The sequence below is a fragment of the Sturnira hondurensis genome, unplaced genomic scaffold (genome assembly GCF_014824575.4).
Source record: "Sturnira hondurensis isolate 20B ecotype Veracruz unplaced genomic scaffold, ASM1482457v3 Scaffold0010128, whole genome shotgun sequence".
Classification (NCBI taxonomy): domain Eukaryota; kingdom Metazoa; phylum Chordata; class Mammalia; order Chiroptera; family Phyllostomidae; genus Sturnira; species Sturnira hondurensis.
Genome location: NW_028082759.1, coordinates 3,552,203 through 3,572,821, shown reverse-complemented (window position 1 = coordinate 3,572,821; position 20,619 = coordinate 3,552,203). Strand labels below are relative to the sequence as shown.

The 20,619-nt window shown below is 39.9% G+C and overlaps 1 protein-coding gene across 3 annotated transcripts in view; it reads right to left on the bottom strand.

Moving 5' to 3' along the window:
- The window catches only part of TMEM144 (transmembrane protein 144), a 30,628-nt gene extending 26,140 nt beyond the window's left edge, over positions 1-4,488 (bottom strand). The window contains exons 1-2 of one of the 3 annotated variants that reach the window (XM_037058289.1): positions 4,026-4,488; positions 1,294-1,463 (exon numbers count right to left, since the gene is read on the bottom strand). In XM_037058289.1, the coding sequence (XP_036914184.1) occupies positions 1,294-1,402 (109 nt within the window). In that variant the 5' untranslated portion in view covers positions 1,403-1,463; positions 4,026-4,488. The remainder of the gene's footprint in view (positions 1-1,293; positions 1,464-4,025) is intronic. The other 2 variants (XM_037058288.1, XM_037058287.1) reach the window with 2 other exon arrangements.
- Between the last annotated feature and the right edge of the window lie 16,131 nt (positions 4,489-20,619).

Below are 20,619 nucleotides of genomic sequence, written 5' to 3'. Positions count from 1 at the left end.
AGCAAAATAAAAATGGCTGTTAAACTCTCAGACGAAAAAAATGCAGGATCATAAAGATGAAAGGGAACATCATTTTACAAGTTCTTCATTTTGTAAATAAGAACTGAGACCAAAAGAGCTGATGAGGCTTGCCCAGGGTCACACAGTTGAGGAACACTTAAAAGCCAGGTTCTCTATCCCTTCGTATGGTTTATGTTCCTCTTTTAGTAGTTTCCATTCCTTTCCTAACTCCAAAGAAAAAGAAAGGCTGTAGAGGAAAAAGAGCTGTAATTCTTCGCTCTAAGTTACATCAAGACATAAGGAATCAGGGAGACAACGCATCTGTTTCCTAACAGATATGCACCGTAACATGTCCAGTCCCTCCTCCCAGCGTTCATATAAAAGGCAGGTAGATAGAACAAACTGTTGCTTCTTCCCTAAAATGCACATTACAGTCAGTTCCACTACAATGTGCCGTTACAGTCCTAAAAAATCACTGCACTATGCAAAGTCATGCAGTAAAAACCACAGAGCTTATGGGGAAATTGGGACTAGGGAACAACACAAAAACTCCATCAACAACATGTTAGAAAAAAAAAGATCAGAATCTAATAAAAATGATGGTACAGTTTTATCGCACTGGTTAAGTAGTCAAGGAGTTCACAAATGCTACAATAAATGCGGATTTGTAACATGAAAAGACCTGAAGTTTGCTTATGGGAGTCGGCATCGGAAGTGTTGTATAGCTTGTGAGCTCCTGTGAAGGCGGTGGACAGAAGGTTCTAAGACCAGGCGGGGAAGGCCGTGGTGCAGTGGGGGCTCAGGGACGTTTGAGAGGTCCGTGTGTGAGCACATTTCATGGATTACTGCCCATTTTTATCCATCTGGATGCAGTTCTCTGTGTTCACCCAGTGTCTGGTCAGAGTTGAAACTGCACTTCAGGAAACACACATTTTGTGTTATACTCAAATTGTCTGCTGTTCTATCAGTTGCTTTGGAAATTGGTGTTTTCAAAACAAGTGTTATTAGTAGAAAGGACTGACTTCATTCTTTTGTAAACATAACAGATACAGCCAAAAGTCTTTCCTGACTATCCATCCTAGCTTCACCATGAAACGGGCTTAAGGTTGTCCTATAATGACTAACTCTCAGATAAATTGGCTTGGCATTATCAAATGATTCGTTTTAAGCTCAATTCATCTGGCACCTGGTTCAACAGAATTTACTTTTGTAACCATCATTTCCCAAAGACCCAAATAAATAATTTTGTATTTAAAAATAATTTAAGGTTAACAATGAAGAAAAAGTAATCACCATCACCAGTATTATATTTTTTAAGTGGCACATAGTTTGAACCAAACAAAAGGATGGCTGCGGAAGAGGCGATGAAACCGGTGGTTAGGTCTGTTCCATTGTTACTCATGGTTCCGGTTCTGCCTGAGAGTGGGCTGCTCCACTCTAGGCTTGATGGGATCTTCAAGTTTCTGAAATTTAAAAAAAGATGAAAAAATGAACAAGTTGTGAATCTGTGAAAGTTTCAAACAAGTTGTAAAACTGTGATCAGTATGTGATATTTATTGAGTTTTTCAAACGTATACTAAGATTATTTCTTCCAGATAAAGCATTAGGACATTATAAAATAGTGGTATGTTCATATTCCATATGCATTTATTATTTTTTTTTTTTACCAAAATACTTTGTGATCTGTAATCTACAATTACAAAAAAACTTTGTCTTCAGAGCTGGAAAGCCTCACTTCTTCTAAGGTCTAGAAACAGCTTTATTACAGTACAAAAAATTCCGTATATGTAGATGGGTATAATGAAAAGATCTGTGGACCAGGAGTCTTTTTATTTAAGGTGGTTGTTGTGATAATCAAATGAGACCGCGTGTGTGAAGACTTTCAGAACTATCAGAGCCATAACAAGCAAAACTTTTTGTTGTATTTCCAACATGAGCTTCTGGGCACATTTAGGTTGAATTGCTGCTAAATGCTCGTGGTCCCCTAGAGGTAACTGAACTTTTTTTCATCATTAGTACCACAGTGTGTATTATTTTAAATACTTCCCCAAATCCTCATTATGACTGTTTAAAAAGCTCAGCAGATAGAAGAATTTCCCAGAGATCTCTTCAAGAATCTCCCAAATCTGTTCAAAATTTAGATTCTTGAAAAATCCCTTCAGGAGCATCCTCAAGTAGAAGTTCGGCAGTGGTGGGTTGCATCATTCTACAGCCTGCCTGCAGAACAGTGAGAGGCAGCTAGCTAGGCAGCCCTCTGCGTCATCTGGTAGCCACTAGCCACAGACAGTCAACCACATTTCATTTAAATTAATTACAATTCAGTAAAAGAAAAAAATGCTGTTCCTCGAATGGTTGGAACTCATTTTAAGGGCTCAACAGCCACAGAGAGCCAGCAGCTACCGTACTGGACTGTGTGGATGGGGATCATCTCCCTCACTGCAGAAAGTTCTGTTGGACTGCTAAGCTGATTCAAAAGTTCTGGTTCCCCTATGAAGAAAAGACCTAAAATCACAAGTAGCCAGGAGTCAGGTATTTTTCATAAGATAACATTTGGAAAAGGCTACTAAACATAATTCACTTTTTTATTTGTGCAAGCTACATGAGAAAAAAAATAACACAAAAGAGTCATTTAATTACAGGAAGAAACCAGAGTCTTCCCACAATACCATTTTGAATTTATGTTTTGCACACTGACCTTCTGGTTCACTTCTCCATGTAAACTGTTTGAAATGGAATTGAGGATAATCCAGTCTTTTTAAAATTTTCCCTCCGAACTTAATGTCATAGTGATAAGTTCTTTTGGATATGCATTGAATAAGGTACATCTGAAGTCTCATTTCTTTGTTATTTTACAATGATGAGCACTTACTTCAAAGGTGTTTCATTTTTGTAGGTGTTGTCCTTTATGTGTCCTCCAGACAAAACAAAACAAAACAACAAAACTGCTGGTAAGACAGCATCCACCACGGGGCTGGAGTTGAGGAAGGGACAGGGAGGCTTTCTTAGACACAGACACCGTCACGCTCTTTCAAGAAAAATGAGTTAGGCAAAAAGAGTCAGTCCTACAATGGCTTACATAAGCAGGCAGGTGACATTTGCTAAGATACAGCAAGAGGTCACAGGGGTAGGAAGTGCCTGGGAAGGATATCCCGGGATCGAAGAGACACAGAATTAGGTGTTAGCTAAGAAACCAATTTCTTAAAAAAAATGTTACTAAAAATAAGCAAAATGAGACAAAACCTTCATAAGCATGTTGACAGGAGAATGTCAAAACTTCAAAAGTAGCAAATCGTTTTAGTGAAAAGATGGCCCCATAAAGAATAAGGACAGCCCCGAACCTCCAGGATTTCACCCCCTGAAAGAGTAATTCGAGTGCTCATCAGGGTGCATGACCTGCATTTGACTGCCGAGTGAACATTAATCAGTGTTACTTCGCTTAAAGTTACTTCCTGCAGATAAATGAAGTTTATTGCACACAGCCCTGGTACACTTCAGAAAGCCTGCGATGTAATTTCAGTGTGAGTCGGCAATACTGCTCTAAGGAAGAGTTCACCCCTTTCTAAATCAGGGACATTTTTGTGGAAAAGAAAAGCAGTATCGCTTTGTGAATAAACTTTAATTTAACATACTTTAGTTTTTAATGTTTACTTTTACGTGCCCACTGGTATTTTATTGAACGATATTTATACATTTTTTCTAGTACTTTAAAGCAATTTTATTAATAAATGCTTTTCCTCTAAATTTCTCCTAGCTATTTAAACTTCTCTGCAGGCTTTTTTGTGTGGGTGCTTGCTATGTTCTGATCAATACTGTTTGTTCCACGCCGGGAATTTCAGTTTTAGTTTCTTGTTCATTTCCTCAAATCTTCTGGCAACCTCTGCCAGTGTCTTGGCTAAAATTAGCCGTGCTTTAATGTACTTATTCTGAGCCTTGATTTTTTCTTTTTAGTCACTATCATGTTTTGAAAAATCATGAGACACTCCCCTTTAAACTTACGTGGGTTTACTTCCAGGTGCCGTACTCACTGTGCTCACCGGGTCCGCCTCCACCGCGCTGCTGTGCGGAGCCTGCTCTGTTCTTCCTTCTGCCGCCCAAGCACCTTGCCAGCCTCAGCCTCCACTTCCTTCTCCAACAGTTACGAGTGTGTGTGTGTGTGTGGGGGGGGGGGGCAGGGAGGGGGTGGAGAAGGACTCTGGCAACCGAGACCCTGAGGACTTGTTCCCTGGGCTCTCCCGGCTGCCAGGCCAGCCTTACTTCCTGCAGGAACAAGGACCTACACACCCAGCTGGAGGAAGGGAAGGCTCTTTCATAGGAGCTCCTGGCCTGGCCTGAGAGTGGTAGGATGGGGAACACCTTCCTTCCTCTTCTGTGCGGGAGAGCACGGTCACGTGACTCGTGTGACTGCCGTGACTCTGACGGGGGTCGTCAGGCCCTTGTCCATCTACCAGCAAGTGAGAAAGGCTTTTGTTCCTTTGGAGAGGTGATTTTTCAGGGAACTCTGACCTTGTCACCTTCTCTAAACATCACAGAGCTGGGTAGTATTTGTACTGTTTATGGATAAAACCAAAGGCCAATGAATTTCACACAGTTGTGAAAGATTATCTACAGCTGATTTTTTTTCCCAGAGTGTTAAGAAATTCATCTGAATCACTAGTGTCACTGACATCTCTTGTGACATCACAAGGTTTTACTCGTAACCCCTAGGCTTTTATAAATGCACCTGAAGAAGTATCCTCACATTTATCTCATTTGTACTGAGTGCCACATGAGAACTCTATAGGCTTCTCATGCTTGGCTGCACATTACAATTACTGGGGGAGGGTTTTATGTTTTATTTATTCATTCGTTTGTTTTAAAAATACTGATACCTGGACCCCACACCAGAATCTGGAGGGGTGTGGCTCAAGAATCATTTTCTTTTAAGTCTCCTCCATGAGAATCACATTGTACAACAATAGTTGTCAAATTATATTGATAGTAAGAATCAATCTATTGCAAAGGAATGGGTTAAAATGCAGATTTCTGATGTTTTGTTTTAGATTTTAAGAAACATTTATCTAGTTTCTCACTCTCTGATATGTAGCCACAGACTGCATATGACCATGAAGTTTATATGAAAATTAAAAATTCAGTAGTTCACTTGTACTGGACACTTTTCGAGTGCTCCATAGCTACACTGCAGACTTTAGAACACTTCGGTCATCACAGAGAGTTCTGTTGAACAGCTGAGTTCTAGACTGTGAGCTCTGGGAGTGCATCCATGGCCTATACAAGGGCTGCCCTTCATGTAGGTTCCAGAATGGCAAGGGACACAGATATGACAAGTTCAGAAAGGGGAAGTGCTGGGCTCTCTCCTAGTCTGAGAGTTCAAACGAGGGTCTCTCTGAGGAAGTGGCCTTTAACTGAGGCAATCCAGTGGTTAGTAATGGTTGTGGAGTTACAAGGAGGAGAAAACATAAGGACTGTCCAAAGAAGAGGTATCCTGGAAGGAAGTTCTGCTTAAACATTATTCACATTTATAAACTATAGTGTATGATAAATAAAAGAAGAGGAACAGTACCATGTCCTTTCAAGAATTAAGCTAAGGCTTTTCGTGTAAGGGAAGGGATTAATTAAGCAGCTCAGAGAAATTTGAAGTTCCCCTTTCCACACATACATATTTACAGACACACACACACACACTCTTTCTCTCCTGAAAAATATAGGGCCTAAATACAATTGTTTATCTTTTTTTATTAAAAGAGCCCTCTGTGATCGTGTGGTTCTTGTTTCAGATTCACATTGAGAAACTGAGATTCTAATCGTAAATTCCCTAAAATCTAAAAGTGAGTTGGGGCTAAGTCAGCCTTGATGATAAAACAGAACATTTCAGTTCAGTACTTTCCACATCATGCCACAGAGCCAGACCAAACACAGGTGATCTGCTGCTTAAGCTGAAATTTTTCTTTCAAATTGTTCATTCGCACTAATGACGAAACATAAAACTCTGTATTGGAAGACTTCACAAGTAGATCAAGGTTAGTTTCACCTCAGTTTTCTTGTATATAAAATATTAAAGAAGATCTGTGTACCTCTCACCATTTTGTAGTCAAAAGATATAATACATGTAAAAGATTGTTGGGACTTCTGGTTTCTGCACTAATATTTGAAGATCTTCCAAGTCGGCACTGCTGTCATCACAGTAAGAAAAAACCAAACAAATTGAAAATCAACAATTCTTACCACCGCTACCAGAGAATTGAGTTCACAGGATAAATCATTGTCCTAAATATTGAAGACACAGGTGAATGCAGAGAATCACGGCTTACTAGGAGCAGAAGCCACTGGAGACAGCAAGGATGGGTAGAGAGCACTTAAACAGTCATTGGGGAGCTACAAGAAACTGATGGGGACTAAACGAAGCATTGAAAACCTGGGGAGGCAGGACCCAATGTTAGGGGAGTATTTGGACTTCTTCAATGGGTTTTACCTTCAGGGGCCATTTGAGGTTCTCTCAGTGAATATCAGACAAAAATCCCCTCTTGCTTCTGGCAAGGGCAGGGAAAGAACAACCACTTTGAAATACACCCAGTCGTCAGTGCCCTGAAACAAAGTCAAGCCCTCAGGGGAAACTTCTTTATGAAAGTGTTTTTGGACCAAGAATAACAATGAGATAACTTGAGCCCCTTCTTGCCTTTCTAGCTGGCACGGTTAAGAAACTCTTTGGAAGGTCAGAGCCCACGAATTCTAGCTCACTAAAAATGGAGATTTAATCCTAAAATTCCCCAGTACTTTATGACGATCATAAAGATGCTCCAGAATAATAAGAGTGGACTACAAAGGAGACATCTGCAAGACACACTATTTAAGGAGTTTCTAAGAAAACCCTTAGACAGAAGAGGAGACCAAAGGACTTGAAAGGAAACTGAAGTCTCTGCCGCCTACAGCCAGAGCAAACATTTGGACACAGCCAATCTCCTCGCCAGATTAACATAAAACCTCACACTAGAGGCCTATTTATCTTAGCTCCTATTATCCAATAGATCATGCCTGGCTTTCAACAAAAAATTACAAAGTGTGCTAAAAGGCAAGAAAAAAATACAGTCTGAAGAGATAAAGCAAGATTAAAACCAGACTCAGATATGGCAGATATTTTATAATTATTGAACTGGGGGTTTTAAATATTTATAACATGCCTAAGAGCTCTGTTGGAAAATGAGGACAATATGCAAGAACAGATATGAAATATTAACAGAGAGATGAAAACTCTAAGAATCAAAAGAAAATGCCGGAACCCCAAACACACTGCACTAGAAATGAAGAATACCTTTCACAGCTGAGAAATAGTCAGTGAGCTTGAAGGTGTATATCCATAAGAGCTTCTGAATCTAAGTGTAGAGAGAAAGCAATTCAAATGAGAAGAAATGGAATATTCAAGAATTATGGAAAACATACAAAAAGTGTAACATATAGGTAATAAGAATACTGCCAAAAAAAGAGACAGAAGAAATATTTGAACTAATAATGGCTGAGAATTTTTTAAAGTTAATGACATACCAAACCAATGACAGAAAGTCAGAGAACACCAAACAAGATAAAAACAATCTACACGAAGGCCTATCATATTCAAATGGTGGGCACACCGCAGGATGTACAGATTATGTATCATAGAGATATACACTTGACCTACGGGATCGTGTGGGCCAATGTCATTCCAATAAGTTTAATTTCAAAATTTTCAAAAAATCAAATGATGAAAAAATATTAAATGAAGCCAGAGGAGAAAGGCCCTGTTGCCTATAGGAGAGCAGGAAGGAGAATTCCATCATACGTCTCTTGGGGAACCATGCAAGCAAGGGAGAATGGAGAGAAATTAATTTAGAGTGTTGAAAGAAAACTGACCAAGTTAGAATTCTACATCCAGTACAATTAACTTTTGGAAGTGGAGGGGAAATAAAAACTTCTCAGACAAACAAAACGGAGGAAAATTTTCACTGGCAGACCTTCCTTAGGAGAAAGAAGTTCTTCACAGAGGAGTAGAATGATGCAGGTCAGAAACTTGGATCTGCGTGAAGAAAAGAACAGTAGAATAGAATAAATGAAGGAAGGACAGCATTTTTTATTCTTCATTGACCTAACAGATGACTTTAAAACAATAATGGGAGCAGTATATTAAGGGATTATAGCTGGTGGATAGTAAAATGAGTGACAGCGGTGTTGTAAGGGAGAGGAGGAAGGAATTGGGAATAGTCTGTTATAAATGACCTGAGCTGCCTATGAAAGGTATCATGTTATTGAAAGTCGATTTAGACTAGCTCTAAATGTATACTGCAAACTCTAGGCCAATTTCAAAAGAAATAAAAGAATTTAAAAGAAGTATAATTGATATGCTAAGAAAAGAGAGAAAATATAATTATATCAAATATTAACTGAAACCAGAGAAAGCAGAAGAAGAGAAGACAAGTGCCCAGACCAGGGACCGAACTGCAACCCAGACTTGTGCCCTGACCATGAATTGAACTGGCAGTCTTTCACTTCGTGGGACAATGCCCAACCAACTTAGCCACAATGGTAAGGGCTCACTTTAATTTTAAAGACAGATTTAAACGGATGAAGAAAGATACACAATGCTAACATTAATCAAAAGAAAGCTGGCTATTTTAATTTCAGGCAAAGCTGACTTTGTCTCAGAACAAAGAAATCATCAGGGATAAAGATGGGTATTGCATAATGATAATGTCAGCTCTCCAAGAAAACATTACAATCCAGTGTATGTACCTCACAATGCAGTGTCAAAATACGAGGCAAAACAGGTAGAGCTACAAGAAGAAAGAAAGATGAATCCACTATTTTAGTTGGATCTTCAGTACTCTTCTGTTGATAATGGACAGATGCAGCAGGCAGAAAATCAGTAGGGAGCTAGTGACACCAATGAGCACCCTCATCATCTGGATCTAATTGACAGTTATATAATATTTCATCCAACCATAGGTGACCAAACATTCTCCTCAAGCTTACAGAGAACATTAGCCAAGATAGACTACTTTCTGGGCTATAAAACACATCTTTAAACATTTAAAAGAATAGACATCATATGAAAGTATGTTTCAGACCAGAAACAACAGATAAAAAAAATCCCAAAATGTTACAAATTTTAAAAACCCATCACTAAATAACTCATGGATCAAAGAAGAATTCTTAAATCAAAATATATTTCAAAGTGAATGAAAATGAAAAGGCTATTTATCAAATTTATGAGATGCAGTGAAGTCAGTGCTTAGAGAAAAATTTACAGCATGGGATGCATATATTAGAAAAGAAAGCTCTGAAATCTATAATTTAAGTTTGCATATAAGAAACTAAAAACCGAATAGCAGATTAAATCCAAAGTAAGCAGAAGAACAAAATAACATAAGTTAGAGTAGAAATCAAGGAAACTGAAAACAAGAAATCAATAGAGAAAATCAATGAAACAAAAATCTCCTTACTTGAAAGATCAATAAAATTGATTAATCTCTAGACAAGGTAACTTAAAAAAAAGGAGAAAGATGACACAAATGCTATTATTAGAAATATAGAACTTCCAGTGTTCACTGTGCAGGTAAATGCAGCTCACCTCCCTGCACAACCATAGCAAAAGTTACAACTCAACTGCAAGACAACTGTCACCAAGAATCGTCGGGAAATTGAGCTGTGTGGAAGTCCAACAACCAAGGAATTACATTGATCCAGATGGGTAGCAGGGGTGGCAGGGTGGAATAGGTGGTTCTGAACCCACATGTGGTGGATTTAGGAGGGATAGCTCAGGAGTGAAGGATCCCAGCCCTACACCAGACCACGTAGCCCAGGATTCTAATGCCAGGCAGATAAATCCCCATAATTTCTGGCTTAAAAACCAGTGGAGGTTGGGGTGGTGGAAGAAATTGGGGGATTCTCAGGTGTGTCCTTTTAAAGGTCCCTCAGTGGACTTGGGACTTACATAGACTCACTGCCTCTGGGCTGCAGCACCTAGGGCAGCAGCTGGACAGGTACCAGTGGCAAATGGAGAGAAACTGAAGTGTCTGGCTTCAGCATGAGTGCTGCAGGACAGCTCTTCCTGGATAAAACTCCAGAGGCCAGTCAGCAGCCATAGTCCCCTTTCTGAGCCCTCCCTGACACAGAGCCACAGAGTGGTGACACCACATCAGAGACTCCCTCAACCTGGTCCACATGAGTTGCCTTGCCCTAGCAATTATCTGAGGCACTGTGCCACCCAACTTACAGAAGTGCTTTCCTACAATAGGCCATGCTTCTAAAACAGGAAGTCAGAGCAGCTGTACCTAATACACAGAAACAAACACAGGGAAGCTGCCAAAATAAGGAGACAAAGAAATTTGGCCCAAATGAAAGAAGAGAACAAAACTCTAGATAAAGAACGAAAGAAGTGGAGATAAACAATCTATCAGATGCAGAGTTTAAAATACTGGTTATTAGGATCTCGTTGGGTACTTCAGCAGCATAAAAAAAGAGTTTTAAATATTCGTTATCAAGAAACTCATAGGGTACTTCAGCAGCATAAAAAAGACCCAGGCACAAATGGAGTTTACACTAAGTGAAAGAAAGAAAACTTTATAGGGAATCAATAGTGGAGTGGATGAAGCTGAGAATCAAATTAAAGATTTGGAATGTAAAGAAGAAAAAAAGCATTCAATCAGAACAGCCAGAAGAAAAAAGGAATCTAAGAAAACAAGAGGAGGCTAAGGAGCCTCTGGGAGAACTTCAAATGTACCAACATTCAAATTGTAAGGCTGCTGGAAGGAGGAGCGGAAATTGAGCAAGAAATTGAAGTTATTTGAAAAAAAATGATGAAAGAAAAACTTCCTTCATTTGATGAAGAAAATAGACATACAAGTCCAGGAAGCACAGAGTCCCAAACAAAATGGACACCAGGAGGACCACACCGAGACACATCGTAATTAAAATGCCAAAGCTTAAAGATAAAGAGAGAATCTTAAAAGCAGCAAGAGAAAAGCAGATAGTTACTTACAAAGGAGTTCTCATGAGACTGTAAGGTGATTTGTCAAAAGAAACTTTGCAGACAAGAAGGGGCTGGCAAGAAGTATTCAAAGTGATGAAAAGCAAGGACCTACAACCTAGATTACTCTATCCAGCAAAGCTATCATTTATATTTGAAGGGCAGATAAAGTGCTTCCCAGACAAGGTAAAGCTAAAGGAGTTCATCATCATTTCATATAACAACTAAGCCATTGTTATATGAAATGTTAAAGAGATTTAACAAAGAAAGATGATCAAAGCTATGAACACTAAAATGGCAATAAATTCGCAACTATCAATAACTGAATCTAAAAATCACACTAATAAGACAAGCAGACGAAGAAGAATCATAGATATGGGGATCATTTACAGGGTTATCAGTTGGGAGGGGGAAGGATGAGAATGGGGGTAGAGGTGCAGGGATTAAGAGCTACAAATTGGTAGGTTCTAAATAGATAGGGGGATATTAAGAACAGTACAGGAAGTGGAGTAAACAAAGAATATACATGTATGACCCATGAGGATGAACTAAGTGTGGGGGGGGGTTCCAGAGGGAATGGGGGTACCAGATGAATGGTGCAAAGGGGGAAAATTGGGACAACTGTAATAGCATGATCAGTAAAAGATATTTTTTTAAAAATCAAAGGGCTACTGATACCATGGATATTAAAAGAATGAAAAAGGAATGTAAAAAATAACTTTATGCACACAGATACAATAATGTAGATGAAATGGAGCAATCCCTTGGAAAAAATAGTAAGCCAAGACTCTCTCAATAAGAAATAGAAAATTCATGTGCCAAACAGATGAAGCTTGTTATAGACCTTACACTTTTCACATAAATTAACTCAATACATATCATACACTTAAACATAAAAACTTAAAACTTTAAAACTCGTAGGAGATAGCATAGAAGGAGAAATCTATATGACTTTGAGTTTGGTGATAAACTTTTATATACAATAGTAAAAGCTCAATCAATGAAAGAAATAATTGATTAGGAACCAGTGATAGTTTTAATCATCTATTCTGAGTTTAATAAAACAATATTTATTTATACTAACTTTATAAAGGCTTTGAAGCAGTATAAAATGGCAACATAATAAAATAACAGGAATAAAGGATAATAATAGAGAAATTACAAATAAGAAAAATAATAAAGACAAAACAAAAGAGGCAGATTCTAGAGACACACATAGATACTATAAATACTAGCACTAAATTTCAGAAGCAGCTTTGTAAAGTGGGGATGATCCACAAAAGATCTATATTTGAGGCATTTTTAAAGGCATTATTAACTGGTACTATTAAAGGTACTGTTATCCTTAAGATTTGTGGATTCATTTGACAAATCTTTGTGGAGTGTGAACTATGAACTAGATACTGTTGTAGAACACTAAAAATAGACCAAAATTCCTGCACCAACTCAGCACACAAAGAGTAAAATAAGCTAGATAATTATGTATGTGGTATATAAAATATAACATGTGCTAAGGAAAAAAATAAAGGAGGGGGAAGACTGGAGAATGTGTGTGGGGAATGAATGTAGGGAGAATGAATTCATTCTGGAGAATGAATGTAGGGAAGCCACATTTTTGGAAGGGTGATCAGCAAGTCCTCGCTGGGAGAGACAGTTACTTGGGTAAAGGTCTGTGAGAGGTGGGGGAGGAGGAAAGGGGTGGCGCGAGCACAGAGGCCCTGAAGCACATGGGCGGAATGGTGAAAAGGTCATGAGAGCTGAAACTCGGGTGGCAAAGGAGGGTGGCAGAAGATGAAGCTAGAGAAGTAATAGATAATGAGGGTGTGAGGGGTCTTGTGAGACATAAGAGGACTAGGGCCTTTCCTCTGAGGAAATGAAATATTCAGATCACAGGAGATGTGTTAGTTATATAGTGCTGTGTAACAAATGACCCTAAAACGCAGTGGCTTAAAGAACACAAAACATTTATTCTTCCTCTCAGTTTCTGTAGGTCCGGAATTAGGGAGCAACGGGGATAGGATTCTCAGAGTCTCTCAGAGGGTTGGCGGAGGCTCCACTCAGCTGAAGGAAGGGAGTGGCTGGGCCTGGTGGCTGCACGTCCATGGTGGCTTACTCACATGGCCGGCAGGTGGGCGGGAGCTGCTGGTAGGAGACCTCGGTTCCTCTTCGTGCAGGCCTGCTCAGAGGACAGCTTGAAGGTTCTCATCACATAGTGTGTCTTTCCCCAGAGGGAGTCATCCAAGGAAGTGGAAGTGTCACTATCTTTTATGACGTAACATCTGAGATCACACACTGTCACTTCTGCAATATTCTGTTGGTCCCACAGTTCACCCCTGATTCAGTGTGAGAAGGGATAACATAGCAGCCTGCCTCCCAGAGCTGAGGGTCAGTGTGCTCAGGTGCTGACTACCAGGGAGAAGAAAGAGATGACTGCATGGATATCCTTGCGTGGGTGCAAACAGATGGGATCTAAGGTGACAGCAGAGAGACCAGCCCTTGTGAGATACAGAGAGATCATCCGTAGTACGTCAGTGCAGTTGCAGGAGGCGGGGAAGATGTGGTGGTGGGAGCTTGTGAATGTTCCTTTCTGATTTCTTCCCTGCTTCTCTGTGAAACAGAAAATAAAGTCATAGGTCAAGAATGAGGACCTGGAAGGAGGATTTGGAGCTTCATAAATATTTCAAGACAGGGTCTCATTATTGTATTACTTCTGGGTCTTATTACTAAAGAGGGGAAAAAACCCTACTTTTTTAAAACAACAAAAAATGATTTTTAAAAATTATTTTTAGAGAGGAGAAGGGAGGGAGAAAGAGAGGAAGAGAAACATCAATGTGTGGCTGCCTCTCATGCGCCCTCTGCCAGGGACCTGGCCTGCAACCCAGGCATGTGCCCTGACTGGGAATCAAACCAGTGACCCTGTGGGTCGCCAGCCAGTACTTAATCCACTGAGTCACACCAGCCAGAAAAAAAGCCCTTCTTTTGATCACTGTTGCATTATAAGCTGCACAGCCTGAGTCTTAGTAAAGTGAAAGAAAACCAACTCTGATTTTTTTCATTTTAGAGAGGTTTTTCTTCTTTGGTCTCAAGAACTTTCTTTGTAGCATGGAAACATTTGTGCTATAAACAACCTCTGGTTTGTAATTAGATTAGTTCGTTACTTCTGATTATGGGGTAAAGTGTAATACACATAATTAAGTGGGCTTAAAGGGGCACTTAAAATATAAGACATGATCTTTTCCTAGTCCAATCAGCCTAAAACCACATGGGACAAAAATATAGACAAACTCAGGTTCATTGACTCATTTAAATATTAAAATATCAAAGGAACTGTGGGATGTTTCAGCGAAGAAAGGAAAAGAGAGCTGTTATAGGACATCGCAAAAGACCAGAGTTTAGGTGCCGTGTAAATGAAGCAGTATTTGATGGGCTCAAAGCAAAATAGCGTTGTGTGTAAAGAGGTCAGTATTGGTTCTAGACTGTGAAATGGACCTCCAGTTCTGTTTTCTTGGAAAGAAAATGAAGACGTCAAATGTTATGTCCAGAAACCTGCTGCCTGAAGCTCTGCACATGGAGAATAAATCAGTCTTCTCTCTGTCAAACGACCTAACTCCTACAGACAAGAGAGGGATGTTTTATTATTACTGAAATAAGTTCAGAGAGGTATTCTGATAGTCTATAATTCTAGAGAAGATGATGTCTTAGTAAGAAATAAGTAGTCACTCCAAGAGTTGGGCTGTTATAGCATTTTACAGCAGTCCTTGTATTTGGGAGAAACACTGTTTTCTGATAAATCTGTACTTGGCTTTATCTGAAGTTCTGATTTTGGACTGATGAATGGTAAGGAAAGTACTCTCACTGCAAGCAAATTTTTACTTTTTCAGTCTACATCATATAACTTACTATATAGTTCAAAATATTGATGCACAAGTCACTTGCCCTGAATAATCTTGGCCAAGATACCTAAAGAGTTCGTGCCACATATTTTAATTTTTATATATGGGAAAGTTGGAAGAAGTCCTCACCACTCTGTTTATATAAACTTAGAGCTCTTTTATTGGAGCCTGAATCCCAGTGCCCCCCGCCTGTGTTTACAGGACCTTAGCATCCACGGGAACTATTAGGTCTGCTAGTTTCCAGAGGGAGGCCTCACGCTTCCAGTGTGACATCTTCGTGTTCCAACTTCCTTGTGCTAGCTTCCCTAGCTAACAACTACTACCCTCAAAGCTGTCTGAGGAAGACCCCCTGCTGCTGGGGCTGATGGCATGGGGCATTATAGCCGTGGTCCCACAGCTGCAGTTCCCAAAGTGGCCGGCAGAGCATTGCTGAGTTCTGAAAGAACCGCAGAGGAAGTCTCTCTTCACCATGATGTCTTCTGGGCCTTGAAGCAATCCTGCTCATGCTCAGTCTTTCCGTAAAGCTGCCTGTCTTCATGCCTCGTCTTCTGCAAGCAATCTTCATGAGTGAAAATAAGTAAAACAAGAACAAGCACACAAGTCAACCAATGAAGAAATGAAGTCAGTATTCTCAGAGACCTAGCTCTGAGTCTACCTTACAGTGAGGACGGATCAGACCACAACACTTACCTTCAGTTTAGAGGGCGGGGGGGGGGGGCACAGTTTTGTAAACAACAAAGGACTTGCTGCAAGTGTGTGCAGTTAAAGGGTGCATCTGTTGTTTTTCTAAAAACAAAGGAACGGCCTGTCCAGCTATTTTAAAGTCCCCATGATCAGAAACCAAAAAAATTCTCAGGGCGCCAAAAAGTTTTTACTTGATCTTACTCATCAAAAAATTTACATCTCTTGAGTGCAATCTTCACCAGATATTCTTAAGTAACCATTAAAATGCCCTCTGGTGAATACACATGACCTCTCCTACTTTACTGGTTGATGTGACCACGTGATTTTTCTTCAACAGTATTTTTAGCCAGTGAATTCATGGGAGGAGAGTCAACATAATACCTCTGGTGGAAGGACAGAGGAGAAGGGTCACTGAGGGCACTGATGAGAAGTATCCTTGATGAGATCTAGTGAGGGCAGTAGGTGGGGTGGGAAACGACTCGCTGAGGAGAGAAAGACACTGATGAGGCTCTAAAGGGAAGCCCTCCAGGTGCTGTAGAATAGCAACTAATAGTTACTGAGCATTTACTTAGGGCATTCACTGCACAGAGACCCTTATCTGCAGTGTCTTGTTCACTTCCTAGAATAATTGGTGAGTTAATGCCAATCTTATCTTCATTTTATGGGTGAGGATGCAAAGCAAAGTTCAAAGAGTAACTTGCTCAGAATCACATGGCTGATACACAGTAGTGCTAGTTCTCAAGCCAAAATGTCTCTGATTTCAGAGCTTGGGTTATTAACAATATACTGTCCAGTGTATTATGAGATATGAACCTCATTCTGACCTCTTTAAAGAGCTCTTAATTGGACAGGAAAGCAAATATTTGAAGCAGGTAAAAAACTGTAATGTGTCTATGTTACTAAATTCTTAATTCGGCTTCCTCCACTGCCAGTCAACTACATCTTGACTTCCTTGTTTCTGACTCTTGAGTGTTCCTATTTTAACTGTATTTCCATAATCCTTATATTTTTTGAGTGGATGTCTCTTTGTCAAACTTAACATACTGATTTCTCCCTTAGGGATCTCACTTCAGTGTTACTCAATTTCGTGGACCAAAATCACTAGTAAGAGACAGCTCTACAGTTGCTAAATAATCACAAGAAAAAGACCATATATATTTGAAAAAATTGTCAACCATAGGCTATTGATATGATATGGGAAGTTTGTTAATGACAACTTATAATGGATCCAGCGATCCCATTTCTGGATATACAGCCAAAAGAAACAAAATCAGTGTCTCAAAGAGATACCTTCTTCCCGTGTTCATTGCAGCATAGCCAAGGTAGGGGAGCAGTCTAAGTGTCTCTTAATAGATGAAAGAGTAAAGAAAAAGTGATACATAATGGAAGATTATTGTATATTTTTAATGGAATATTATTCATCCATAAAAAAAAAGAAAAAAATCCTGCCATTTGAGACAACATGGATAAACCTGAAGGACTTTAGGCTAAAATAAGGCAGTCACAGAAGGAGAAAAAAACACTTACATATGGAAGTGTAAAAAGTCAAACTCACAGAAGCAGAGTGTAGAAGGTTGGTCACCAGGGTGAGGAGGGCTGGGGGACATGGGGGACGTTGGTCCCAGGGTACAGACTTCCAGTTATAAGATAAAGAAGTTCTGGGGATGTAACGTACAGCATGGTGACTATGGCTAATAATACTGTGTTGCATATTTGAATTTGCTAAACGAGTAGTTCTTAAGTGTTCTCTTTACACACACACAAAGTAACCATGTGAGGTGATGGATGTGTTAATTAGCTTGATTGTGGTAATCATTTTTGTATGTGTGTGTATATGTGTGTGTGTAAATATATGCACACATATATATGCATACATATAAATATAATCACTTATACCTCAATAAAGCTGAAAAACTGGTAGTGAATATCTGACACAGTGAAGGTCAAAAACTTAACACAGGCAACAAATCTGATATGAGGACAAATGTAGTTCCTTTAATTTTGTCTTTAGTAGATTTGGTCTTTCGCCCCACCTGCTGGTATAAAGGAATAGCATTGGCTTTGATTTAGTTTAGCCTAATCTGCCCATTTAAACACTAGCTTTGTTTAATACTCAGGTTCTCAATCCCTCAATGCCCCATCTGCTAATGATCTCCTCCAGGTAGTGTTGCTGTGTATGGGGAGCAGGGTTTGGCTAATGGGACATTATGAAGACGAATGGTGCAGAGTCCTAAGATGTCTTATGCATCTTCTAGTTTCCAAAACAGTGTTCCACTTAAGTTCTGTCTTGCCTATTGGGATTTATGGCTAAGGTAGAACTCTCTTCTCTTGCTCCCATCACTCCATGGAAACTGTCAAGATTACCCATTACAGCTAAATTCAATGGTTAATCCTCTGTCATTATTTATGTGACCCTTGAGCAGCGTCTGCCACAGTTGTTTTTCTCATGTTTTCTAATCACACACTTTTCAGAACACCACATTCTCCTTGTTTGTGTCCTATACTCTGGGGCTCCTTCATCAGTCTGCTTGGATAGTGTTCCGCCTGGGCCTCAGACTATTGATATCCATCGCTGTCACTGGACCTGTCCTGTGCTTCCTGCTAGGATTACAGGCTACCCTCAGCAATAATGATCAGGAAACTCTGGGGGGAAAAAAGTTTACTACTTACAGGTTCTGGAAATTACATGGCACAAGTGGGGCCACACAGTAAGTTCACAGGAGAGAGGGAAAAAACTGAGCCTGGGGTTCTGCTTTTATTGGGGCCAAGGATGGGATGTAGGGTACTGAGGCCTCACTCTGCACTGGTGAATTTAAATATCAGAGCCGAAAATTTAAAGTGCTGGTGGAGAAGAAGAAATGTGGTCCTACTGGTCAGTATTGAAATGAACCAAGACCTCTAAAGCAAAGAGCCTTAGGGTCGGGAGGTGGCCTGGCTTTGTATGGTCCTGTTTACTTGAGATAGACAAGAGGAAGTGGATGTCTCTTGGAGGCGGATGCCTAAGCTATCCAAGCCGAAGTTAGGCACTTGCATTACAAAAGGAAATGCAAGTGCCTAATATCACCTATCAGGGCCTGCGCTGCCGGAACCATGGACCTCCCAGCACTGGAATGCCAGATTGCGTGTTTGAAATCCAGTCCCACATTTCTAACAGATTACTTGCTATCTTCACTTACAAGTCTGAGAGAAAACTCCAATGTATCATCTTCCCCTTCTTAGTCAGTGGCGACCCCATCATTTCATTGGCTCAGGACAAAAGTCTTGGGGTCCTTAGGCTCTGCTAGCCCGTGGTCTCATCTCCTGCCCAATGGGGGAGAAATATGGATTGGGGTTTTTTGTTCCTGAGGTCCTGCTTCTGTGATTCCCAACCCTTTCTCTTGTTTTACTTCACAATGTCCACTCTACTATAGGACAGACATTTTAAAGTGGGCAAAATTATTTAAAAAACTGGAGTTGTGGGTAATCTGGCGGTAAAATGATATACAATTTATAGTTTAAATTTCAAGTTTATAGTCTGAGATGTTGTGTTTCATCAGAATCAACTATGTGCATCAATTGTCTCTTACAGACCAGTAATAATTTTAACTGGCCACATTTCCTTGGCCTCTTTTGGCCTGTCACAGGGTCTCAAATTCAACATGTTTAAAACTTTATCCTTCCAGTAAGGGACACCTATAGTCACATTTGCCCTTCTTCTGGGAATAAAACTTCTATTCTTCCTGGAAGTATTTATTTCTCTCCCTCCTCTAACTTTATTATCTCACATGAGTCCACCCTGCTGGCCTTGTTTGATTAGTTTGGGGATGTTACGTTGGCCCAAACTCAACCAATGACATTTCAAAACCCAGCTCCCAATCCATTGATTTATTATATGACATAAGGTGGGTTGATTAGAAGCCTTCCTTAGCATTTTGAACTTGGAAGCACAAAGAGTAAAATGCAGTTCATCTCTGTGCTTCCAAGTGTAAAAATATAGAACTAAGTTCAAATATAGAACCTATGGAGATATAAAACAAGGAAGTCATCGGTAGTCACATTTCCAACTGAGTAAAAGGGAGTCATCTGTGGTGAGAAAATAAAACAAGTATTCAGGGACAGGCACAGATAAAAAGTGGAAGACTAGGTTCTGGTGACATTCCAGTCCCTGGATCAAGTTTATCCCAAGGTCCAGTTATATCTCTAGACTTTCAGCAGGTATTAATGAAGAATCTTACACTCTTTGTATTACAGCGACCTATTACTACTGGCCTAAGGGGGGAAATGACATTTATTTTCTGAAATGGTTAGGAAGGATATTGAAGAAGCTAGTAAGAGCAAAGAAATAGCTGTGTTAACTAGTCTTCTATTAATGTCTGGAACTGCCACTTCAGAACTGCTGGGCCCCTCTTTTTATCCATCCCTCATCTCTGGTTGTGTTAGTTTTAACTTTGTCTCAATTGAGCTTCATGCAGTTAGACTTTTTCTAGAGAGCTGAGGAAGGGGGTTGAAAGCTGCATCAGCCTTTCATCCTTCTTACACAGTGACAACAAAGACAAAGCTCTAGGGGAAAAGTCTCTGCTGGCATTAGTGGAACAGTCTCATAAAAGCTTCTGATTGGCATAGCTCAGGTCTGCTCTCTACCTCGGATCTAATTACTCTGGGATGCATAGGTTCTCTGATTGGCCAGACCCCGTTCACATGCTAGTTTTATATCTGTGGGCGAGTCAGACATAACTGCACTCAAAACATAAAAATTGCTCCTAGAAGTGGTATTAAAATGCATTCTAAGAAGACAATACTGTAGCTACCACAGTCTACAACACCATCGTTGGTTTAATCTTTTCTTAGATTTCACACAGCCAGAAAAGCCTTTTCCCCCCAAACCAGTTGAGTTATTTTTTCAAATGTAGTAACGTGGGAATTATCCTCAATTTCTGCCCATCCCTCCTTCCCATATGTCCAATCATACATGCTGTGTCGGTTCTAACTCTAAAATACCTCCCAAACCAAAGTTATTATTCCATCCCTACTGTCACAGTCATTGCTCATGCTTTCATCATCCTTTGCTTG